The sequence below is a fragment of the Artemia franciscana genome, chromosome 5, assembly GCF_032884065.1.
Source record: "Artemia franciscana chromosome 5, ASM3288406v1, whole genome shotgun sequence".
Lineage (NCBI taxonomy): Eukaryota > Metazoa > Arthropoda > Branchiopoda > Anostraca > Artemiidae > Artemia > Artemia franciscana.
The window spans coordinates 44,363,765-44,390,963 of record NC_088867.1 but is presented as its reverse complement, the minus strand read 5'-3'; the positions used below and the strand labels follow the sequence as shown (position 1 = coordinate 44,390,963).

General features: G+C 33.6%; 1 protein-coding gene across 2 annotated transcripts; it reads left to right on the top strand.

Annotated features, from left to right (window-relative positions):
* The first annotated feature begins 9,004 nt into the window (after nt 1–9,004).
* LOC136027467 (spermatogenesis-associated protein 22-like) lies at nt 9,005–25,659 on the top strand. 2 transcript variants are annotated; one of them, XM_065704760.1, is made up of 2 exons: nt 9,005–9,132; nt 23,022–25,659. In XM_065704760.1, coding segments are annotated over exons 1-2 (1,086 nt in total). In that variant the 5' UTR covers nt 9,005–9,130; the 3' UTR covers nt 24,106–25,659. The 2 variants fall into 2 exon arrangements, with proteins under 2 accessions (XP_065560832.1, XP_065560833.1); XM_065704761.1 differs by lacking the exon at nt 9,005–9,132 and adding an exon at nt 9,286–9,351 and having other exon boundaries at nt 23,022–24,137.
* Nucleotides 25,660–27,199: the final 1,540 nt, after the last annotated feature.

Genomic DNA, 27,199 nt, shown 5'->3' with positions numbered 1-27,199 from the left:
AGTCTCCTCAACCTGAATATGTCCTACCAATCCCATACAAGAGGCCATTCTAAGAAACTTCCTAAATGCCACGTGAACACAAGAATGCGTCAAAACCTCTTCTCCGAAAGAATTGTTAACAACTGGAATTCCCTCTCCGAGTCTACAGTGTCAGCAACTTCACCTATAACTTTCAAGAAGTCACTGGATAGGGAGTGGTCATGCAGGAACTGGAAAATACTGCTGGCAAGATCCAGATCAGTAACAGATGTCAGTCTTCATCACTCAAAGAGTAACACAGATCCATTGGATCTTATCGCTCTCAAGCGCGAACTAAGGTAGATAAAGATATAGTTTTTTCTATTGGGAAGCATACAGTCATTTTTTGGGCGGGTGGTATTTTGTGCCTGGGGTGGGTTTCCATAAGAAGAATCTAGGGGGATTGGAAGGGGGATTTTCAGCAAGGATGAAGCTGTCTGGAGGGAACTTGACAGGAGGGGTTGCACTTTACATTGGATGCTGTTTCCAAGGAGGAGTTTCCCGTAAAGGGAGGGGTATATTTCATGGAAAGTGTGCCAGATTTACCGCATTATTTGAAAGACGATCAGAAATTAAATATAAAAAAAGAAGGTTGTCTTTCCTCAATACCTTGCTGTTTACACTAAAGTTTGATTATTTGCCCCAATTCTTAAGAACGGCTACGGAAACACAGGACCTGGTTAATTAGAATAGGAGGCTTTCTTTTTTAAATGCTAACATCTTAGTGTAAAGAGCTAGGTATTGAAAAAGGAGTAACCCCCCATATGCGGAATAATTTCTGTTTACTTTGGGTTTTAATGTTGTTCAAATTTCACTTGGGTAATGTTGACTAAAAGATATCTGAGATAGCTGCGATATGTTAGCAACAGCGAAAGACTTTAAGTAAAAACTGTCAAAAACTGTTGAAGGGGAAGTTAAATAAACAAATACTCTACGGGCATCAATGGTTGTCAAAAAGGTGTAGATGTAACATCTCAGAAAACAATTTGGGTATTATATTGAACTTTCATTGCAATTAGAAGAAGATACCTGATTAACATTTGTCTGAACTCAAGATTATAAAATGGTGGAGGCTATATTTCTTTCAGCCCTATATAACTCCAAAAACAATGCCGATTTTCAAACTATTTATTTGTGTGTTATTGCTCGCACCCATCATTGCGAAATAGTGTAAGTACAGCCATTATCAAGAATTTTTAAAGAATTTTTTTTTCAAGAAATAGTAAGACAAAATCTGGAAAAAGATTTAAAACGTGTTTTATTAACCAATGAAAAACTTTGTCAATTAAAAAGGAACAAAACCTAATTAAAAGAAACTCTTTTCCAAATATGAAGTTTTTCAAAGAAAGGCAAAGAGCCAAATTAAACCAAAGATGAGAAGAAACAAAGTTAAATAACATTTAAATCGTAAAAAGACAAAAAATAAATATTATTAAATAAATGAAACCTAAAACGAACAGATATTACAATGAATAACTAAATAAAACTTAAAACGAGAGAAGCTACGACTGAGAAGGGTGGGGCTGAGAACCCCTGTTCCTTCTTAGGCCAAGAATGTAATTTGCACTTTATTGAAAAAATTAAATGTTTCATTTTTTATAGCTTTAATTACTTTAAAATTTGTGAGATTTCTAAAAATGAATATAATTATATTCACCTGTGAATTCATGTTCATTTTTTTCTTTTCGATACTCTTGGCTTTTACGGTTATATTCTTTTATGTTATTTGGCCTCATGTATTTTTTATGTCTTTGGTCTAATATAGATTTTTCTTTGAAAAAGTTTTATTATTTTTTTTTTTTTCTATTCATCAAAAGAGATTGCAAATATATTGAAGATGTTAAAAGTAGAATTTTTTTTTTTACGGTTGAAAAAGTTATGAGGAATATAAAGATAAGTCTGGGAATCAGGATTAGAATGTTAAAAGCGATGTCAATAACAATAAGCGAAGTATGATTTGAAAATTAGAGAGTTTGGAAGATGGAAGAGGTTTTCTAGATGTTTTCCAGATAAATTGTTCACGAGTTGTTTTTGGCTCCCCTCTGATTAACAACATTTCAAAAAGTATGCTGGACGAAGAAAACATTGTTCTATCCCCTTTTAGGACTGTAATAAGAGAAAGAGTAGAATGGTTAAGATACGTGTTAAGGATGAAACATTTCCAAAGATCATTTTTTTGTTCATCTATCTAGAGAAAAATGGAGGTCGTATCTGAAAGGGGTTGGAAGATGTCGTAAGAAAGCATTTAAAGAAAATTGAAACTTTCTTGGATGGTGTAAAGAGATGGGAAAAGGGAGAGCTCTAAATGCATTGGGATAGAGAAGAAGCATACACAGCTGTGTTGGCCTAAGGCACCTTGGTGCTGTATCCAAAAATAAAAATTGTAGTAGTAATATTATCATATACAGAATAATTTACAATAGTCCTAACTCGTAACATTCTGTCTTTATTTCTTTTTGAGTAAGCTGATTTTCTGAGTTTAATTAACGACAGTATACAAATTAAAAGTAATAGTTGATGGTAATTGAAAATGTAATTTTGACAGTAATTAAAGTTGATCGGGCTCACTGTCTATTAAAGTTCAAAAACAATACCACTGCATAGTTCAGGCAATGGAAATTCTTAAGATCCAGAGATAAGAATTTTAGCTCACTCTTAAGAGATACAAATAGCATAATAAATTTATAATGCCTGTTAAGACACAGCAACGATATTTATGACTTATTACCACTGAAACTTAAAAGACAAAAAACTGCTGGAAATCTGTTCCGTTCGGCCCTCCAGTAAACTGACAGAAGACACCTAACAAAATCAATCTGTTGACGAAAGGTTTCTCTTTTGGGATTAGGAAGGCAAATTCCTTAAAGTTCGAAAACGTGACTAATTTTCGAATTGGTTTATTTTGAAAACGTCTTAAGGCCTTTTTTCGCGTCAACCAAAGAGACTGTTTGAGCTCAACCACTCCGTGTGGTTGAGCTCAACCGCTGTTTTTGCGTGAAACAGTGACAAACCAGGTTGTCATGAAAAGTGATTTTGCGTGAAACAATTGACTGGTTGAACTCTAATTTAACCAGAACTGTCATTGTTTTTAACCGTAGGGTTCTACCATTCATAATTGTTGGTTGACCTTTTCAGGCGTAGATTTCGAAAAGAAGAATTCGTAGGCTATAAATAAGTCTATATATGAACCAAGTGGTATAGTGATCCAAGTGGTATAGTATAAGAAGCCTCCTGAGTCCTTGCAGGAAGAGAGGAGGAATCATCCAGTTCAATTCAATAAATAAGTCTATATAAAATAAGAATTATAAGCTGACAAATAGAATTCTAGCCACGCAAAAGTAAGGTTTAATTTTGTTTTTTTCGTATTAGGGCTATTTGGATAAATGTTGGGTTATATCCTGCAATTTGATTCACATAGGCCTTAAGACAGGAAGTCAAGAGTTTGAATATGCTTTTGAAAACTTATGTAGATACTTGGAAATCTTTGTTTCATCCTTTTGATGCCCTAGGCTTGACCTTAGCTTGGTAATTTGGCTTCAGAGATAAAACCTTGATGAAGCAAGACCCTAGTGGTTATAAAGCATTGTTAATCCAATTACTATTCTTACTAGATGCTTCAAGATGTGTTGCATCTTTGTCAGAACTCTTTACATTTCAGCCTTACCCTATAGGGCCATGGATAAATTTTCAGGTCAAACTCTAGTTTGGCTACTGTTTGCTATCTTAGAAATGGGTTAAGTCAGGAAAATAGAACTTCCAGTAATGAATCCAAAGCAAAAATTCGTAAAATTCTAGTTTAGCTAATTTTCATTATCTTGGAAAGGGAATAGGTTACAAGAATGAAACTCAGTAACTAATCCAGGGTCAAAAACACTCTGGGAAGGTACTGCCAGGCTTCTATGTCAACCCTTTTCTGTTTTTTAAGTCTTAGATAATTGCTTACTCAAAAGGTCTATACCTATACTATTGAAATTTTGACAAAACAAGATTTACCTTAATTTTTAATTATCAGTTTCTTTTACTCTGGCTTTAGCTCTTAAAATGCAATTCCTTTTATTTGAGTAGCATTTTAAGCCATATCAATATTTTTTTTTCAAAATTTAGGAAATGTCTGCATATCTTTAAAACCTTATAAAGTGGATTGAGGAAAGCTGTGAAACACAAGTCTTAGAAGTATCTTATATCAAAATACACCTGATACAGTTTAATTTTTTAGAGATGACACAGAATAGCATTAAAGCTGAGTATTTGCTTTGCAAGAAATGTGTCCCTTCTGTTGTAAAGCATTTTGGATAGACACTAATCTAACCATGGGCGTATTGCTGTTGCAAATGGTTTTGCTTAAAATGGTTTGGAAAACAAATAGCAAATGTAAATTTGCTTTTTTATCATTATTTAAGACTAGAATATCACAAAGCTATGCAATCACATTGCTTGTTGTATCTTAAGTAAATACAATCCCTAATGGAGCTTTGTTGATATCTGTCTTAAAATTAATTTTTCTAAATAAAATATATTGTTTATGGGACAGTAGAGAAAATGGCAACAACCATGAATTGAGCTTTTTCAATATTTCTTTTTTCAAATAATAGTTCTCTGGTCACATTTGTGTTCCTTGCTAAGTTGTTGGCGCTCTGGTTTGGGAATCCTTTGTCCAAGGGGTACAGGTTTAATTCCTGGCATTGCTAGTGTATTTGGTTTTTACCAGCTAAGTATTCACCATGCTAGTTTGCATCTTAAGTAAAGCAATCCCTACTGGAGCTTTGTTGACACCTGCCTTACAATAATTTGTCTAAGTAAAATACAATGTGTATTGAAGATTAGTGAAAATGGCTGTAAATCCATCTTGTTTTTTTTTCAATTTTTTTTTTAATAGTTGTTCTACTCTGGTCGTAATAATGTTCTTGGCTAAGTGGAAAGCACTCTTAGTAAGAAATCCTTTGTCCATGGGGTACAGGTTTGATTCCTAGTATTGCCTGTTTATTTGTTTTAAATGGGGGTCAGTGATGTTAGACAGATCTAAACCAGCTCTAAATAGGCAAATGGAGAAATATGCAAAAGGTAAGCAGGGAGGGTGTACAAAAGCACAAGATTTCTGGCCCCCAGCCCTTAATTGCAATTCTTGGCCAAAGGGTCACAAAGTGAAAATTAGCACTGCCAGTTTAGACCTTGATGTGTCAGTGCTGCCATACTTACTTACTTGCATATTGTTGTTGAGTTTGCCCACATTTTATCTTCATTACTATCTAAAATCATTTAGACATTCAGCAAACTGTCTCAAAGCACAATTAGTATTGAATAGTTTTTGGGCCTTACTGACTTTCCCTTTATAGCAAAGGTTTATTGTTGTGTATAATGTAGATATTTTAAAGTAATCAATCATTAAGAATTCCCTTTTAGTTTTATCAAGTTTTTGAGTAATAAACCTTTTTAATTACCTTAAAATATTTATTCAGGTCCTTTACTATTGGCTGCCCTTTATATTACAATAATGATTTAAATATATTGTGGTAACTAAAAATTTGGATAATCCAACCTATTTTACCATCTTAAGGTTGTTTACAAAGGTGTATGAAATATTTAAGTACTGACTTAGCTACAGAAAACTTCTAGATATAATAAAATGTAAGCAAGATGGCTCTTACTTTGACCATATCTATGGAAGCACTAATGAGAGAGTGGGTCATTTGATGCATTTGTAGGATTGAGTGAGATGAGAAATGAAGTGTAGGTTTGATGAGAGATGGCTGGTGAATGTGATGAGGGATGAATGTTTTGCAAGATTTTAAAATTTTGGACAATTTCTCATGTTGACAGTAGAGTGCAGAAGTAAAATTTTGTAATTTTTTTTTCTTTGTTTCTGTTATGTTAGACAATGTTGAATATTCTAAAGTGAAGTTTCTTTTTTGTTTGGAATTGTGATGGCCCTAGGGCTTTAGTGCAATACAAATTACTAATGTTTATTCACTTTCTTTAAACAAACACAATGTCTATGTCTCCTAGCTTTAACAAAGTCAAATGTAATTTTAAGACCAGGGATTTCAAAGTAGGTCAAATGAACTTCTGGTAAAAATGAGCAATTTATGAAACATCTAGATTAAAAAAGTCTTTTAGACAACAAAGAAGACAATTGAATAAAGAAAAGTACCTTATATCATAATTGTTGTGCACCCTTAAGATAGAAATGAACAAAGCTTCAATTAAGATTCTGTTTTGTTTAAACAGACAGAAGGGACAAACCTCCAAGCTTTGACAAATACAATCTCACTTTGTGGCTCCTATCTTTTCAAAGGGGACTTTCTTTGGATTTTTTCTATCCAACTAAAACTGAAAAGGACAGCATGATATACAAGTGACCTTCCAATTACCCTACATAGCAAGAGAAAATCATTAAGTTAGGCTATACTTTATCTCAATCCCCCTCCCAATGTGCAGAAATATGGCTCAAATTTCATATTTTCAATGCATTTAACCTCCTGTCACCTGTTTTTCTAGTTATTGTTTGTCACATTTGTTTAATTTACAGCTACATGGGATGAAGTTAGAGAGACAGATTGACAAAACAAATGGAAAATAGGAAATTTCAGCAATACATTTTTATATTGGGAGGATTGAGGGGTAAAGTAGAGCAAAGTTGAATGTAAAATGTGTTACCAGGTATTATCTAAAAATTATGAAGCATGAATTTTTTTTTTATTATGTTTCTTTCTCTTCAGGTCCTTCTCTAGGGCTTTACCAAATCAAACATTCTATGCCCAATAAAATTAGCAACAAGGTATAGTCTATATACAAAGGCTAATGTTATTTAACTATGAATATGGAATTTATATGGCAATCAGGAACTGGATACAGGCTAAAGCAAGTAAAAAAGAAAGAAAAAACTTCCCTAGTTAGCTCAGGAGACTTTTAATAGATTACTCTTCAGATAATTGCCTATGATACATAATTTAAATATTTACCCCTGTACAGTAGGGCATTAAAACAATCTATCACAATGTAAGATACAGTATATTTAGATATGATGCTGATTTACAAATTCCAGGATTCTTTGTTGTAGTTTTCATAATTTTGTTGATAAAGTTTTATATATTCATCATATTTTATTTTATGTCATTAACATTAGCCAAACTAAACTTCTCAATAGAACTTGAATGTGGTGGCTATAATGCACAAGTACTGCAAAAATCTTACAACACATTATGTGTTATGGTAACTGTTCAGTGAGAAAAAAAATTTCCTAGTTTAGCTTAATTTGTTATATTTTTGTGCTTATCAGAAATATTTTGTTAATTTTAGGCAGCTGTTCCCCCTCAAAAAATTCTTAAACATTTGCTGGTTTATACTTAACTAGTATTCTACTGAAAACAAAAATTAGTATATATTTTGTATTGAAGAAATATAAAGCCCTTTGGATTTTTTTTTTATTCAGATTAAGCAGTTTGCTATTTTCTTTTGTTAGGCTAAGCCTGTAATAGTGCTTTATTGTGAAGAGTCAAAATTTGCAGGGACTGCAAAGGCTAGCCTGAACAATATGTTATTACAAATTCTTAGGTTAAACTTCTGTTTGGTAAAATTCTAGTTTAGATAAATTTGTATTATCTTGAAAAAAGTTTAGGTTAGGAAAATGAAACTTTTAGGGATGGGTCTAGAGACTAAACTATATCACGGGAAAGTATTTTGGAGCATCTAACTCTACTCTTTCTCTCTCTTAAAAATGTTTGCCTTAAATTACCTTAAATCACATTGTCTAATGAAATAAGGATTAAATCCTGTAGAATTGCTGGTTAGTGATGATGACAGTTGGAAATCTCAATATTTGGTCCACACCCTTAAAAATGCTTGTGTTATAAAAGTGAAACCCTTGCAAAATAAATCTTCTACTTAAATGACAAGAAAAAAGCATTTTTAGTGTCATAACTTTGCTCAATTTCAATTTATGAAGTTTCCAAGGTTTGGAAACTTTCAGGATATACATTTCCCTATATTTAAATACGAAACACTGATATGGCTTAAAATTCTACTCAAATAACAAGAATTGCATTTTCAGAGCTAAAACCAGAGAAACAGAAACTGCTTGCTGAAAATTAAGGTAAGATGTTGTTTTACCAAAATTTTAATAGTTACAGACCAGTCCAGTATGCAAAATTCCCAGATTTAAAAACAGAAGAGGGTTATCACATAAGCTTAGCAATAGCTTCTCAGAGTATGTTTTTAGCTATGGATTAATCACTGAAAGTTTCATTCACCTAACATAACCCCATTCAAAGATAGCAAAAAGTAGCTAAACTGGAATTTGACTGGAAATTTAATCTATAGCCTGGTAGGCTAGTAGAATTCCAAATCAAAACAAAAAGAAGTCAAACTAGAATTTTATCCTCTGTTTAGGGTAGCTCAACAAAGCTAAAGTCTTATCATTTAGGACTTTTTTATAGGTAATTTTGCTTTTACAGTATGAATACAACATTTTCCAATATATTACCTGAACAATTTAACCAAAGATTCCACTAATTCAGACCCTTCCTATCTCTTCAAATATACCAGAGAGTATGCTAGATCATTTTTCAATTCTCTCTGACCTCAAACTAATGTGAAATATGTCAAATCCGGAGGAAATTAAGCCAGTGCTAAATCATTTAATTATAATAGAATGACACTCTTAACCAGTTCCAGTTCCAAAAATTGTAGGGAGGTATATGGACTAACAACAAGTCCTTTCACCTCTTTGACTTCTTCTTCAGAAAAACTAGCTACTGGAAGCGCTATTCTCCTCCAGTCTGCGAACAATGGATATATACGATTATGAACAATAATACACTGTTATTGATTGTGGGAAGTGCGAGTACCTGAGCTACCTGTCCCCAGCAGTTTAAGGCACTAGGCCGGCCGTATAGTTTAACACTATACGGATGTTTTATGTTTGAAATTTTTTGCCCAAACCGACAAGTAAAAAGAGTGTTTTCGTGAACCAGTTTTGTTTGAGCTCAACCATATGTAATTTTTTCCGTTTTTGCGTTAAACATACAAGCTGGTTAAACCAAAGCTGTCATTGGTTAAACCAGCTGGTTGACGCGAAAAAAGGCCTTTAGAATGTTCCAGTTCTGATGTGTGAAATATGTATGTTTCGTATAATATACGTACTAATTTATTTTCGTTACAAAGTTTCTTTTTTACCCTGTTTCTCTGTTTTCGCTCACTTCTAACGTTAGATTAGGCTATAGGCTAGAAGGCCAGCAGCCTGGACTATGGTTTCAGTCAGCCTAAGCAACAGTACTGGCCTAGAACATAAGTTGATAGTGTAGTCTATGAGTGTCTAGATATATTAGAAGCTCTGGGGTAAATTTGCAGTTTTCAATGTAATTTAGCAAGAATGTAGGCTATGTGAATATGTCACATGTTGTCTTTTTATGCTCTTTCACAACTCAATAATTATTTCAGGGTTATGTTTTGAGGTCTTAAAGGGACCTCAAAAGATAAAACAGTTGATACCAATCAAAATTTGAAAAATGTGTCTAAAGAGCTCTTGTAGCCTACCATCTGTGGCTGATTCAGGAATGATAAGCTAAGGTTGTATTGATTAATGCACTTGGTTAGATTCCCTAAAAGGCTTGTTTTCCATACCGGCAATCAGCTTAGTGGCCCTTTGTTGGATTTGCTCAAGCACTATCTTGTCCTTTTTGAATCAAGTGGTGGCCAAGGTGGTCCCCACCTCCAAACATGGTCTTACCAGTCCTTTGTAGAGCTTGGTGATAACATGCCTACTTTTGCTGGTAAAGCTGTGTTTAATGATGCCTAGGGCTTGGCTAACATTGGCTGAGATCTTCCATAAGTGGGAGCAGAATTTCAACTGGAAGTCTACACAAACTCCAAGGTATCTCTCCTCCTGAACATGCTCTAGTATGTGGTGACTCCCAGGGTTTTGGGTCATTAGGTACTGTTGCTTGGGGTTGTTGTGTCTGAAGTGTATGACCTTGCATTTTTCAGTGTTGAATTCCAACAACCATTTTTTGATCCAGGAGCACATGTGGTTGAGATTAGTTTAGAGGGATTGGCAGGCAGAAGGGGTGTTGGCAGGGCCTATGAGTTTTGAATCATCTACATAAAGAGTGGTTTTGTTACTGGTGATAAGGGCTAGCTCATTTATGTGTATATTTTACAGGGTAGGGCCCAGGACACTGCCCTAGGGGACCTTGCTGGTGACTTTGACTTCATCAAAGAGTGCATGACTGTTTGGTCACTTTCACTTGATGTGTTCTGTCCCTCAGAAAATTCTCAATCCAACTGATCAAGTAAAGTCTTAATAGTAAAATGGTATTTTGAAAGCAAATTTGCAGGAATTTTTGAAAATAACATCACAACAAAACTAAGTTAAATAATTATCAATCCTGAATCAGTTACAAATGCCAATTTTTTCTCACTAGCATTTTTTAAGAGGCATGCTTTTATGCTTTTGATTACTATAGGCTGTTTGAGCCCTTTAAAAGCTCAAACTATAATTCCCCAGAAGGAATTACTGAATTACAAAAGAGCATAAAAAAGCCATCAAGTGATTGAGGGTGAAAGACCAATATCCAATTGAGCCAAATTATATAAAACTTAAAACATCACATCTTGTCATCAAATAAGAATTGACAAGAATTGTATATGCTAATGAATAGTTAATGATGTAAGCTATGCAACAGTATGGTTATGATTAAAATTGTTTAAGATGAAACACTTGAAATTATTATTTTATTGACTTACCTAGAAGAACCTCTTTTTGGAAATACCAATTTTCCTATTCTGATGAATATCTCCTTTAATGTTCCAGTTTTAGTCACATATTAACAGAAAGCTGATTATCTTCTGATTCTAAAATTTAGCCTTTATTTCTTAATGTTTATTCTACAAATAAAAATATTGTTTTTTTTTTCATTTCAATTCTCAAAACAGAGATCACACATTGAATTTATAATGACAAATTACTCCCAATGGGCTGGCTTTAGTGAAAGATGATTGGGTCTACACTTGCATTGTGTCATACTCTAGTAAAAGAGGTGCAGTCCAAAAATCAATTGCTATTTTTCCAAAATCCCAAAGAAAAGTGGTCTTTCCCTAAAATATGTATTTTACCCTATTCCCTTTCATCCTAGCTAAATTGTGTTGAAAACTGCAAATTTACCAGCTCTCACATGATAATGCTATTAAGTACTTCTAGAAGTAGTGCCTTTTGGTCAAATCAGAAATAGCTTACTTTAAGCCATAAGGCAGTATGAAAGAAGTTCTAACAAAAATTTAAAACTGCTTTAAAACAATGTTCAATTTGGGTAAATATATACAAAAATTTATATATACACATTATATATAAAAATGTTATATATCCATATACAATATACAAAAATTTAAAACTACTTTAAAACAATGTTCAATTTGGATAATATATTGGGTAAATATATATCATTTTGGGTAAATATTATTTCATTTGGGTAAAGTTTCAGAAGAGTGGCTCTCCAGAAGAAGATACACTAGAATAAAAAGAGAGGCATTTTTAGATTATAAAGTTCATGTTTTCTTTATAGTTTTAATTTCGTGACGGTTCATCCCTAGCCCCCTTGATAGTCCCTTATATAGCCTTAGGATGCAGAGGCACTCAAGCTAAAATGCAGTATTTAGCCTAATACAACAAAATTCTCAGAATAATGGCTCTCCAGAAGAAGGCATACTAGAATAAAAAGAGATGCATTATTAAATTTCCAAGTTTAAGTTCTTTTCTATGGTTTTAATTTTGTGACAATTCATCAATAGCCCCCTTGATAGTCTCTAATATAGCCTTAGTCAAAATAAAAAGTAGTATGTGACCTAAAATAACAAATTCTTGGTTTGTAACAGGCAATTTATTTAAATTAATCAAACTATTATGGTTACTTCTGCTGTTATTCATGTTTTCAATTGGAAAGAACAACAAATAAATATAGGCTATAATTAAAGAGTATATATGTGTCCATCAGGGAGGTGGTGGTAGTGTGTACCATCATGGTAATGACTATTATATTATAAAGAAGCATAAAATAAGGAACATAATGGTATTGTTTTTAATTTATGTCAGTTTTATATATAGTTTAGGCCTATACAGGGTGGGAGGGGCTAGGAACAACTTGTCAAACATGCAACTTTAACCATAAGAAAGAACATTAAATTAGCAGTGCAAGCATTTCTTTCCTTTTGTCTCCTTCTGAGGAGCTGCTATTCTGCAACTCTACTCTTACTTGCTTACCTTATTCCTTGTAGTGCATTGCTAAATTCGTGAAAGGGTAAAGGAACCAATGATTCAACAGTGCAATTTTGGAACTATTGTTGAAATTTTTCTTGACAACAGGATAAATGCTTAGTTGTGACTTGGAACACCATGTCTTGAAGCCATCAATATATTTTGACACTGGAAAATGTGTACACTATATCCAATACAACCAGATAAGAAAAGAATATTCAATTCAGTCAGTTTCCTGTTTTCAACACAAAATAATTTCCCAACAATTTTTTAGCCATGAAATTTTCAAACTGTCATTTCTTGGTTATTGTTTTGCAAAAAAAAAGTTGATACATACATCAAGATACATGTGGTCTTCACTGAAATGTAGCCACATTGGTCTTTTTTTTTGTGATAAAATTAAGTTAAAATGGCAGCTAATATTATATTTACAAAACTATTTTCCAAGTGTTGAAAATTTTTGTCTGATGTAGTGGAATACCAGACCAACTAAAAATGTCCCTTCAGCCAAATTCAAACATAGATATTGGGTTCTATTATACTCATTTCTTTTGAGAATATCTTTCAGTAATCTTGTCAAAATTTTAAACAGAAAGCAACATGCCCTGTTGAAATATAGGTGACTCTGTCAAAACTTCATTGAAAATATAAAACAGATGATAAACAAGTAGTGTTGAAATTCAAGGGCCTCCTGACAAAAAATAGCCTATTTGTTTAATTTACAGTTACTTTCTCAACTATGAGAAATTTTTATGATTATTACTTGATTATTACATTTCTCATGAAAAAGTCATTTTTTTTCTTGAATTTTAGTTTTACTGATTTGATACTAGATTTTTCAATCATCTCAGGAAGTGCTGCTTGACCTCATACTATGTTATATTTTTAAGTATTTGACTTGGTCAATCACAACACCCTAATTCATTTATCACTGAATAAATTTGAAACAAACCCTCTCTTAGTAAATTTTATATATGTTTTCTTTCAAATAGATCCCAAGCTGTAAACTACAAAATATTCTCTCTGAACCCCTCCCTAGTTCGTGTAGGATCTCTCAAAGAACCTTGCTTGGACCACTGTTGTATGTTGTATTGATTAATGCACTTGGTAAGATTCCCTAAAAGGTGTTAATATGTAGATGACCTGCTGATCCTTGAAGTATGTCATAAAACTATCAAAAGTGACCCCATCAAAATCTTACCAAAGTTTTGGACAAAGTTAAGAATTTACACATGAAAGTAAACTCCATTAAGTAAAATAATGACAATCAGCTTCTATAAAATCCCGGAATCCACTCCCATTTTCATAGACCCCATCCCACCCAAAATGCTAGTAAAACATGTTAAACTCCTTGGTGTCATAAAATTTTTACTAATCTTAATTAGGACATGCATATTTCAAGAATTCTTGACTTCCACAACAAAGGACTGTCAAACCTACAAATTTTTAAAGTGGATTCAAATGGTAGATTAACTTTGAAATTGGCCAAACGTTGACAACAATTTCACTGTGGTCAACAAAGAAACCTTTGCTGAACCATTAAAGCTGAGAGGAAGCAGGCCATTCCAAAAATCGTTCATACAGAGACCTAGGCTGTATTACACATTATATTATTGAGACCTAGGTCACACTATTACACTCCATATAATTATCAAATTTTGTCCCTACACTTGAGGCAATTTTATCAGTTTTTTGGTTCCACTATCTGAATAGTGTTTATACATTAAAAATAGTTGAAGAGAAATGAATAAATGAAGTAAAAAGAATAGGCATGTTGAATGCACCAGGATCTGCCAACCAGTTGCCTATTCCCCAAGTATTTCAACATGTGTTGAAGTGGGCTCCTACTTAGGTCAAAACAGGTAACTTTTTTGTTCTGTCAAATTTGTAGGTGAAAACAGTCCAATTTAAGAAAATTGGAGTTTTGTGCCCTTTTCTGATAAAACTTCAAACTTATAATCAAACAGTTAGATTTGTAGAGGTTTTTCCTACAGACTGAAACCCTTTTCAAATCAAAAGTCTTTAAATTTAGCCTTCCAGAGTAGAAAAGGTGTTTTTTCTACAAAACAGTTGAATCATCAGTACCCTTGTCCTAGTGCTGTATATCTGCTGTCCTGACAGGAAAAACATAAAATTTAGAAAACCACTTTAAAACAATCTAAAATACTTTTATGCAATTCAACTTCTGTATACTGGATTAGCTTTTGTGTTCCTTGTCCATTGAATTGGTTTGAAGAGAAGAGTCCAAAACAGAAAATTTGTTATGAAAATACACTTTAAGGTATGTAATTGACCATTGAGCAGGGGATAGAGTTTATTGATATGCCCCAAAAAATGATAATAGTTATTATTTTGAAATGTTTTAATGTAGTTTTCAGAATAATTTCAAAATTCTAGTTCATAGCATGTGAAAAAAGTCCTAATACGCCTCAAAGCTACGACCGAATTCTAATAATAAAGATTGTTTTTTCAATACATGAATGTAACTTCAATTAAAATAAACTTGGAAGAGAACGAGAATGCATATACAGTTATCTTAACCTTGTTCTGTGCTTTGGAATATATATATATATATATATATATATATATATATATATATATATATATATATATATATATATATATATATATATATATATATATATATATATATATATATATATATATATATATATATATATATATATATATATATATATATATATATATATATATATATATATATATATATATATATATATATATATATATATATATATATATATATATATATATATATATATACGAAAAGAGAAACCACCAATGCAACAGCACAAACACATTAAAAAAAAGGGAGACGGAAGGAGAAAAGGAAGACTGTTTTCCTAAATTAGTGGAATGAGGCCTTAACCCTACTCATCCATACAACCACATAGGTCACACAGCATAGCCATACACAATCAACCATAAAGAATAATCCATGGACAGGCAGTCATGTCGTCAATAAGTATATGTCGTCATTTACCAAACAATAAAAACAATAAAGACAAATAATTCAGAGGCAACAACCCAACACAAGGGCTCACCAGGAGAATACACTTGCCTATAGGGTTTTGATATACATATATATATGTATATACATATATATATATATATATATATATATATATATATATATATATATATATATATATATATATATATATATATATATATATATATATATATATATATATATATATATATGTATATCAAAACCCTATAGGCAAGTGTATTCTCCTGATGAGCCCTTGTGTTGGGTTGTTGCCTCTGAATTATTTGTCTTTATTGTTTGGTAAATGACGACTTATACTTATTGACGACATGACTGTTGTCAATATATATATATATATATATATATATATATATATATATATATATATATATATATATATATATATATATATAGGATATGAGTGTTCATATTTTAAAGGTTTGGTACCCAATCTTTAATTCATGTATAAATTCACGCGATTATTTGATGGGGGAGGAATGTATTTTTCCAAAATTTAGAGGGGAGGAGGGCATTTTTTTTTCAATGGAAACTCAAAAACCATTTTTCAGTTAAAATACCAAAAAAAAAAAAGAATTCTTCAAAGTTTAGTGCAAGGCAAGTGCCCCTCTGCCACCCACCTGAAACAGTATTGATTCTGTCTGGGGGCTTATGAAGCTTCTTTGAGAGACTTTGTGTGTGTGTGTTTGATTAGAAAGTAGAACAAAGTATTGGTCTTTGGTTTGGTGGATACACTTGTATCATGTTGCTGCACCTGAATTGAAAAGTCAGCAACAGTAGATTCAAGATACATTGCCTATCACTGTATGATTCCTCACCAAGTCCTGAGATACCTTTAATAGCCTTCCAGTGATAAATTTTGGGTATGGTATATTTCTATTCAAAAGCTACTCATCTACTCTCAGAAATTAGTGTCATCAGAAAAAATATACCAGAGTTAAAGAATTGTAAATAAAAGAGATGTGTAAATGCAAGAAAGGTTCTCATTAGCTTGGGAAATTGTTGCTGAAAGAACACTTTCAGGAATAGATATACTGGCTAAATGGGGCTTAGGAAGAGGTTTTAAAGTTTTAACTTCCAAGTCTTCCTCATGATTCTTTAAGAATGGTTTTGTCTTTGTCCTAGCTTTAAAGCAAATTGTTGATAAACTTGGTACAAAGTACTGATTCCAAGGGGTAGTGCCTCTGCCTTCCTTAACCACAAAACAAAAAGTAGTAAATATTGTACTTATTATATTAGGACTTATTTCTTTTCTGTAGAATATACATCTTGTTAATAATTCTGGTCTTATCTGAAATAACATGATCCTTTGTGTTGCTGCTTACTCGAAATTTTAATATTTTCGTGACAAATCTGTTATGAACAGCACGAAGTGACAAGTCAATGTAACATACAAGGATTTACAATAAAATGGCTCTTGCAAAAGAGATTGGTAACACTGGTCTCTGTAAATGACTCAACCTGAGAAACGAGGGGAGTTTGTGCCTGTTCTGCTCTTCAAAAACCTGAGTGTATTCATTATCATTGCTATAAGCTTTATATTTTCTATATAAATATCCTATTCTCATTTTTAATTAAGCATAAAGCGTAATTCCAGCCTTTTGTGTCATTGAAAGTCTTACCCTTATTAAAAATTTTTCCTCGTCTTAGCTTGTAACTTGAACTATAGAAAAATGTTAGTGTATGGTAACTGTAAGTCATTATAATCGTCGAATCTTCTACTGAATGATTAACTGAAACTTCATTGGAGACTAAAGAGAACGTTAAGTTTTATTCTATTTTCGTAGAGTTTTTTAAGGAAAAGTTGTAAAAGAGCAGCGACCGCAAAACTTTTACTTAATGCATCAGTGTCGATCACTGCGTTTGCAATGACATACAAAGCACAGGAACAGCCAAGACTGGGTCGGAATATGAATTGAAATGGGAAGGGGAATTACATAGGAAATGGTGGCCTCCCCAAATTTAGCTACTTCAACAGTTAGAGATATTGTAGATAAAGTCTTAAGAGAATAGCAATGTGATTTTAGGAAGGGGATAGGATATGTTCACCAAATTTTTACTCTTAGATTTATAATTAAAGTAAAACAGTTCAAAATGGGGATGAAACCTTTTTATTGACAGTGAATAGATATAAAATTATTTAACTGGATATTTCGAACACATATACAGTGTTAGTTTTACTGCTGATGATGAACGATTTATAATTGAGAAGTGCCTGAGTCATCAGGCTGATAAAAGTAGGCTTTAACAAAGGTTATATACTTACCAGATAAGATAAGCACATTAAAATGATTAATGTTATGCTTAAGAATAATATTGGTGCAACTAAGTTAGGAGAAGGAATGAACTTAGTAGATGGTTTGTATTGAATCAGGATTTAAACAACGTTGTGTTTTATCCCTTTTATATGGATCACTTTAATGAACTTTGGTCTAAGGGTTACAACAAAGGTTATGGGACAGCTTGGAATTAAATGGGAAAGTAAAACTCTCCTGGACTTAGATTATCTTGATATTTTGAGTGTTCTAGGTGAAAATGTTAACAAAATGAATGATCTTTACGATGTTTAGGCGCTAGAATAGGTTTGAAAATTAACATTAAGAAGACTAAGCTGCTTATCCTGGGAGTAAATGATGAATGTCAAGGTGATGCTGGGCAACAAGAAGAATGATCGAGTAGAAAGCTTCACTTACCTATGTATTAATATTACTAAAGATGGTTGATGTAGTGAAGATTTTAAAACAGAATAGCTAAGGCCCAGGGGTTTTTTCACAGTTGAAAAAAAATTAGAAGAATAGAAAGATAATCTTGTAAACGAAGGTCAGGATATTGGAAGCTACTGTGATAACAGTGGTCAAGTATGGCTCTGAAACTGGAAGCTCTGAAGGACGGAAGAGAATTTTTTTTAGATGTTTTTCCAGAGGAATTTTCTATGGATTTTTAGGTATCCATCTGACTGGACCATATTTCAAACAGTAAAGTATGCAAAAAATGTTGTTATATCTGGTTTTTAGGTCCGTAATGAGATAAAGGTTGAGATGGCCATGACATGTTCTACAGATTAAAGACGAGGATATTGCCAAATGTCATTTTTTTCGGCCTTAAATCTTGGGACAGCAGATCGTCCTCGAATGGAATAAGAGGGGGTGGTACGAAGGATTTGATGGAAATCAGAACATATGGGAGGGTGTAAAGAAAAAGCCTTTGAATAAATGGGGATGAAGGTGGAGTGTGCATAGCTGTGTTGGCCTCCGGTGGCTTGATGCTGCAGTGAGTTGTTTGTAGTAGTAGTAGTATAATATCATAAGACAATGCATAAGGTTTTTGGAGATCTTTTGAAACAATGCTTACGTAAAATTTCCTATAGATGTGGATTGCTTTTATATTTGTCAGCCTCAGACAGTAAGAACGTTGTAGTAAGTTTTCGTAATCTGTTGCAGTAAAAAGTAAAATGCTACTGATAAAAAGTTAACCTAATTGGCCATTAGCTTTAATCAAAGGTTGGAGTACGTATAAAAACAGAAATTCGGATCTTAAAAAGAAAAAAAACAAAAACAAAGCTAATCAATTTTTTACGTATTCTCTGTGTATGTTTGTCTGTTCATGGATGCAATGACACTAGTTACCAAGGCTTACCCTTTAAACTACATCAATTGAACTTCTTTTCTAAAAAGAGCTTTTGCTCCTCTCTTAGTAGCAATATTAGAAAGTCTACCAATTGAAAAAAAAACTTTGATAAGAGAAATATGTTTTTTTTTCATTGCTTATCAATGCTCCTCGAAAAGATATTAAAACAATTTCGTATCAATTCTTTTTTTGTTCAAGAATCCGTTTTTAAGATGATTTATTTCGAAAATTTTCAAGGGGATGATAATGTCTTTCCTGTGTTACATACAAAAAAAAAGTAAATTGGAGAATGATTCGTCAGAGACGAACTATATAGTGACCCATTACATTAAAAAGCTGGCGGCAAAAAAATTGACCTCTCTGTTATCCTGTCCCTCACATGCTAACTTTTCAATAGAATGGTAGGCATGTTGCCCTCTTTTGAACCAGAATCACTTAACTATTACCAGTTCAAATAAATCAGAGTCAAAGCAGGCCAGTGGGCCTGCTTCATTCCTCCTGCTCCTCCTACTACTTACCATTTTTAAGAAAGGTAGGCATGCTCCCAGAGGGATTTTCAATCTGTATGGCTAAATGACTAAATTTACCCTGTGGCTTCTGTAGTATCAACCCAAACCTTCCGCCAGTGGGCTAGTAAAAAAATATATAGGCATTTCGCTGGCTGATTAGACTGAAATACTACAAGAATATTCAAATAAAATCACTAGGAAGCACAAAGTTGACCAAGGGCCCCTCTACTGCCTCCTTGATCTTCCTCAGTCTTTTTTTTTGCTGAAATGCAGACACGTTGCACCTTGTTGGAAGCAGAAGCGTGTGGAAATTTCCACATCATGTTATTGGAAAAATAAGCGTGGCTTGTGGCCTCTCCGACATTCCCCACTATCCCACCCGTTTCCAATGTCTTAGCAGAAAGATAGGTATTTTACTCCTTGGTTGAATTGGAATTGTGCAATAATGTCCAATTGGTATGATAAGATAACTGAAATGGGCGAGAGACCCCCCTGTGACATCCCACTCTTTCCCCCCCATCAACTTTTAGCCCAAAGATTTTTTGATCCTTGTTTGAACCATCATCATGCAAGTATTTGTAATCTGCACAATCCTATTCCCATCCACTAATCCCTTTCAAGTGCGGACCACTTGAAGGAGATTGGTGGTTGGGAAAATCTAGGATTTTCCCACGTCTATTCCCATCCAACAATACTCTTCCCAAGCCTCCAACAGCTTTAAGTAGGTATGTAGGCATGTTGTATCTTATTTGGAACTAGAATTAACAAAATTATTTGAAAAAAATTAAAATCAATGTGATTAACACTAAATAGGGTATGGCACTGTAGACGCCCTAACACCCTTTCTCCATCTACATACAATTTTTTTTCAGATAGATAGGCATGCTACCACTTGTTTGAAGTGGAATGATGCATGAAGCTTTAATTTGCAGTAGTGTAGTTGAGGCAAAAAAGGACCCATAGCTTATAATCCTGATCAGTTCTCTAGCAGAAGGATAGGCTCTTTTGAACTGGTCTTACGCGAGGATTTTCAAATGGCGTGGCTAGAGAAGCGGAGTAGGCCAAAGGCCCCCCAGTACCACTGATAACCTTTTAGTATAATGGGAAGCATGTTGCACCGGTTTGAACCCAAATCTGGCAAGCATTTCAGCTGTATGGCTGGAGCACCAAAGTGGGCTATTGCTACTCTATCCTCCCTTTTCCTCTTTGCACCCACTTTAGTACGAGATAAATACGTTGCGCCTTGTATGAGGCAAAATTACGCAAGGGATTTTCAGTCTGTATTGACGGAGGCACACATTTGGGCTCTTAGCCCTTTCAACACTCCCCTCCCATTTCCTGCAATACTAACTTTATTGAAAAATTGAATGCCAAATTTAGTACGTCTTTTATGTTGCAAGATAAGCACGATGCGTCTTTTATAATAAAAAAAAATACGCAGTAATTTTCAAACTGTATGTTTGAGGTATTAAATGGGCCTATTGCGTCCAGTGGTGGCGCAGTGGATTTGACCTTAGTTTGGTAATACGGGACCCAGAGATCGAATCATGCTGCAGGAATGCACTGCAGGGCCGACGCAGGGACCTTAGTAGTCCAGAAGCGTCGTTAATCTGATACAATACAATGGGCGTATTGCCCGTAGAAACCTCTCCCCCTGTCGTTGCCAGGCTTAAAGCAAGAAATTAAGCATTTTGCATCCTCTTTGAAATGGGATTAAACACGGTTGTCATATCTATAGTACCAGAGGTGGAAAGTGTTCCCTTGGATCCTCAAAGACCACCTTCAACACATTTTCAACAGATGTATAGGCATGCATTTTTTCCCCTGATCAGCTTCAAAACACATGGCAATCACCCTATGCTGACATGGGAATGATGATTTCCAGAGGTGTATTCCTCCCCCCTCTCCTCCAACCTTCAATGCAATTATAATTACTGAGACAAGAGATGGAATGGATACTGCAGCTAAATTTTCAGAGACATCCACTCCTTATGAGTTTCACACCTATTTTTTGGCACTAGAGTGTCTGTATTTATGTTAAATTCAGTTGTAGTGTACCTGTAGTCAAGGGGGGAAATGAGGGAAATTCTGGCCATTTCGCTTTAGAGTCCAGGCACTAGAAGGCTTCGAAATTTTATTATTTTAGGATTTCTCCTCTATCATAGAGAGTGTCTTTCAAACAAGAATTATGAAGCTTGTTCATCTTCTGGGACAGGCGGCTACATTCCTGTGCTAATTTCTTTACCTTTTATCTATTTTTGTTTACCTATCTTAATTTTTGTTTACCTTTTTTCTATTTTTAATATATTTAAGGGTGAAGAATATGTCTTCATGCAAGTGGCTATGCAACAATTATGAATAATATTGCAATACCGTGACTTAGTCTTGCAATTATTAATAAAATAGTTCTATGGCAATGATTTGGTGATAGGCGTAAAATCAAAACGTCTACCATCAAATACACAGTAAGTACTTAACAGGCAAGAACGAAAAAAACAAAAAGCATACGTTTGACAATAAGACCTGTCAATTTCAGGGATGGTTTATCAGGAACTGTTAAAAAAAAAGAAGAAAAAAAAATGGTGAATACATGGGTCAAGTGAGAATAGCCGGAAAGTTATTTTTTCTAAATTATTGGAAAAAGTTTTGTCTCTAATATGTCAAAAAAAATTTCAACAAATGTTTGCAGTCCCAATATCTCTATTAATGTTGTAAGCATAAAAACTTGTTATTCTGCTTTGCTGCATTATCTGATTTTTCTACATTCAGCTTCAAATTCTCCAGCAATGATTCAATTTGTCAGAGAAATTTTCTAACAATCTCAGTTTAATAACTTTTGTTTGGACAGTGGAAACGTAAGTGTTGGAAAACTATTAGGTTATATTTTATTTTGGGCAATGGACAAAGCGTATAGTAGCATAGCATACATGATGAACATATCGTAGTATTAAAAGAGCAAATTTGATTATGTTAGGTGTTATCTATTGGGGTAAAGAAATAAATTATTTTCTGTATACATAGTAAATTTTAAAACCATTCACATTGGTTAGGTTTAGGGATATTAACTCTTCTCCTTGATATTTTGCCCTCTCTTAGATTAAATTTCTCTGTTAATTTTTTTAATAAAAAATAAATAAGAAAAACAAAGTCTCCTCCCCTATATTATGAAAATGCATTTTGTCCCCAAACTCCTACATTTTTGTCAATTGACAACCCTGATTGGGTCTCTGGGTATAGAGTCTAAAGTTGGTATTAAGGATGAAGCATATTTTGAGATTGTCTTTGAGCAGCGTGTTATCACTGCTTTTCTTAAAAAGCAAGTTTTCGTGATACATATCTCATATTTAGTTTTGAGGGGCTAGCAGTTGCTGCATCCAATTGATAGGAAAGGAAGAAAGTCTGTTTTTCTTTCAAAGTTTTGTTCAAAACTTTGTTTTCTCCACTCTCATTAATGAAGGCAATCAAATTTTGCTGCAACACTTCTTGTTGTCCTAGCAAAGGAATTGTAGTTTATATAAGTCATTGTTAGGAAGCTTATAGATTTTGAATGTTAGGATGCAAAGATTATACCTAAAATACCTTTTTTTTTTAGGTCTATGCTTCAAGACTATCAATTCTACAACAATGGCTCCTTGAAAGATTCTAGGGCTAATCTTATATCCAGAGTAGACAGACAGACCAACGCGCTAGGTACTTCTTATTCAGGAATGGGGCCACAGTTTATTCCAACTCAGCCTAGTCCTGCTAATAGTTTTAGAAGGCCACAGCCGAGGATAAATTTCAGCAAAGCAGACCCACGAGCTAATTTATTAGCTGCTCAAAAATCTGGCTTTACACCTCAAAAATTTCAAGGAACGCAGAAGAATCCACTTCATGATCAATTTGAAATTATTCAGCCAGCTTGTCAGAATTCAAATGATGGGATGCCTGATGATTATGTTTTGGATCAGTTTGAAGCTATGATTTCAATGGCTAAAGGGCGAGGAGTTAAGCGAAACCTTGGGCTTCAGAGCAAAACTCTACCAGATAGCCGCAATGCTCCTGAAAGGAAGATACTTTGTGAGAATATTCAGTTTGCCATAGATACCGACCTAATGAACAATAGAAGCGTTATTTCTAGACAAATTTCGACTATGAACAAAAGCACTGGGAACTATCAAATAAAAGATACGAAATCTCAAATAGGCCAAACTTTTACAAGTGACTGTAACAGTGTTAATATAACTAAAAGTGAAAATGTTAGACGTGACTCTGATGGAGGAACAGAGAAATCGCCTGTGAAAAAGAAACGAAGCACTCCGTCTGACGTAAGAGTTCTTACTTCCGGAGTATCAAAAGCCATGGAATGGAGTAACAAAAAGCCAAAGAATTGTGTATTAGTCTTTGAAATATTCGGTATACTCTCAAAAACTGTGCCAATTATCTCAGATGCTGATCCTTTCAAGTTTCTGTTGATCGACTTTTCAAATGGTAATGTTGGAATTCGTGGTGTGTATTATCCAATTGACAGAAAAGCTCCGGAAATACCAGTTGGTACAGATATTCGGTGTGTTGGAAGGTTTGTGGGTCGTGTTTTTCAGTGTTTTTCTGTTCGTAGAGCTGAGGAAGGAATTAGAAAGGTTTTGCCTCGTTTGCAGTTTATGTCAATGAGGTGTGTTTCTAAGCTTCGTGATTAACTGTTCTTTTTTTTTGCCAATGTTAAGACTGATATGTTAAGACTGATATTTACGGTTTATTCTACCAAACTGACTGATCTCTAGAGATGCTGCTTTGTACATAAATTTATTATATTACGAGTGTTATGGGCTCTGTTGTGGTTTAATGCTTTTAATTCGTCATTATAACCACTTTAATAGTCTCTTATGTCTACTACACTTTACCAGCCTATTAGCTAGAAATCTGTTGCTTAACCTGTAGGGATTTTTTTGCTGTTTTTGAGTGGTTTCTGATCTCGGTTTATGTTTCACTAGTACGTTTAAACTCAGGATCATAGATTTTGATCCATTTTTTGGTTGTTACCCCCTCCCTTTTCTTTCCTCTTCAATCCATCTCTTCGTTTATCTACCTCAATCTGTGTATTGTCTCTCTGCCTTTCTTTTCTTTTCTTTCTCACTGTCTTGGTCTTTATTTAAAAATCTATATACTATTAAGCTTCTTAAAAATAAAAAGCGGGTGGATCTTCTCCCTTATGAAGGCAAGCCTGAGCTGTGGTTGTGCCAGTTGCGTTTTTGTTGTTGTACCGTTTTAATTTTTCATTTTGATAGCCCAAGAAGTTTTTTCTTTACTCTGTAGCTCCTGTTTCGTTTTACTTTTTTATTTTGACAGTTCATTTTTTCCAATTTGTTTTCAGTCTCAGTTTTATGTTTTCACTCTCTACTTTTTCTGTACATATCCCCGCTTTTCTCTTTGTTCTCTTTAATGATTGATTGAGTTTCTAACTTTTTAAAGGCATTTGGTGCGTACCTCCTCCCCGGAAGGCTAATTTTTCTTGAGGTTATTTCAAATTTTGTTGATTCGCGAGGAGTTTTTTCGCTTTTGTTGGTTTTTCATTTTATTAGCCTAAGAAGTTTGTTTTCCTCAGTTAATTGTTATGTGATTTGTTTAAGCTAATTTCTCAGATTTTTTCTGTTCCCCCTTGCTCTTTCTTTTTCTCTTTGCCCCTTAAGAGTCCATTAAAGTTCTAGTTTAAACCTCTCTTCTCCCTTATTAAGGCTAGTCTCATTTAAGCCTAGATGGAAGCTTTTTATTTTATTTTTTCCTCTTTTTAGTTTCTTTGCCAAAACAGTTCTAATTTTTCTTCGGTTCATAGTTCAGTGGTGTGTTTGCCTAATTATAAATATTAGACCGTTTATAGTTTCTACAAGCTTTACTGCTCTGTCAATTTCTACAATCTTTCACGATATTCAAGTACAAATCATTCGGTATGTGTCAATATTTTATTACTTTTGCTATAGCTTGTGTCTTGTATCCTCATTTATGTCTTCATAAATTACTGTTTGTTCACCCAGCGTCCTTTTTCTCAATATTTAGCATCATACATCCTTCTGGGTTTTCCACTTAAGTTAATAAAATTACAGTAATAGAATAAATTACAATAGAATAAATAGCAAGCTAATAGAAGACACTCGGTGAATATATGTCGTGTATTTGTTTCACGTTCCGTGCTGAACCTCTGATTTTGTGACAAGCCTACACTTTTGACTTTCAGAATAAAAACACGATTCATTGAATTTATTAGTTTCACAGTTTTTCATTAATTAAGCAAGAATAATTCAAATTTTTGAATTACTTAAGTTTTTTATTTCAAACATTTCCTAACATTATTTACCGTTTCTTAGAGAATGATCTAAGCTTGCTTGAATATGAGAATATTTTTTCTATTTTCGGGTCTTATATCTCCTTTTCAGCAGGTATTTCGTGAGGAAAAAAACGTAATAAATATACAACTGAATTCACGTGTAGCTATTGCTTTATACTTTGTACTTACTTCTAGTTGTTTCTAGTTTTTGCCCTTGTCATACTGCTGTTTTTTTTTTTACTCTCCAAAATATGATCGCTGGCCTAGACCGACAACCGAACATGCATTGTTCTGATTTAAAAAGTATATTACGAAAATGTGCATATTATTCAATATGCATATAAATAAATAATGATAAATGGGCATGTAAATAAATAATAATAAAGATAATAAATGGACATAAAATGTCCATTTATAATGGACATTATAAAGATAGAAAGCCATCGAGTGATTTGTTGTAAAACCAGTTGTAAAAACATGAAAACTAACCAAAGAAAATATAACAATCTGTTAACGCACCATGAAACATGAGAATGGAAATATACTGCGTATCATGAAGTAAAAATTGCTTTGCTTTTTGTGTTAGTTTCTATATAGTGCAAAGCTACATGGTATCATTAGGGGTCTAATTCCTTTCAATAATTTGTTCTTTTGCACTTAGGATCAATCATTCAACTGAACGAACCAATAGCTCTAGTCCAGAACTATTACTACTTAGTACATTATATTTGTCATAATAAATTTAGATATAATCTAATCGACTTGGTATCAAACGGTTCGTGGTAGCGAGCTGGAAGTAAGGAGCGACGCGGCTCAATAGTAACCGAAACTCTAAGAAACGGAATTTTGAAACCAATAGATATATAAAAATTATCGGCTTATGATGCTGGTTCCAAATATAATAGCTTCAATAAGTTTAGTGTAATCCATCAAAGACTACAAGCCTTAGGAAATTTGCCTAATTTTTGAAAAAGGGTAGGAACACCCCCTAAAAGATAAATAGTCTTCATGAAAGTATGTCATCAGATTCAGCGCATCAGAGAATCCTACTATAGAGGATTCAAACCCTTATCTGCAAAGATGCGGAATTTTGTATTATTTGCCAGATGAAAGATAACGGATGTGCGTTTTTTTTTCCAGGGATGATCATATTGACCCAGTGGTTCAGGAATATTGGGAGAGGGCCCATTCGAACGGAATTTAAAAGTTATAGTTCCCTTTTTAAGTGACAGGAAGGATTGGAGGGCAACTAGGCCCCCTCCCTTACCCCTTATCCCCAAAGTCATCTGATTAAAATTTTGAGATAGCCATTTTGTTCAACATAGTCTAAAGAACCAATAGCTATACCTTTGGAGATACCATTGTCCCCAACAGTCCCTGGAGACAGGCTTTTAACTAATAAAATTCACCCATTGTTTACATGTAGTATTTGCTATTGGGAAGTATGTATACATTTTTCAGGTGGGGGGGGG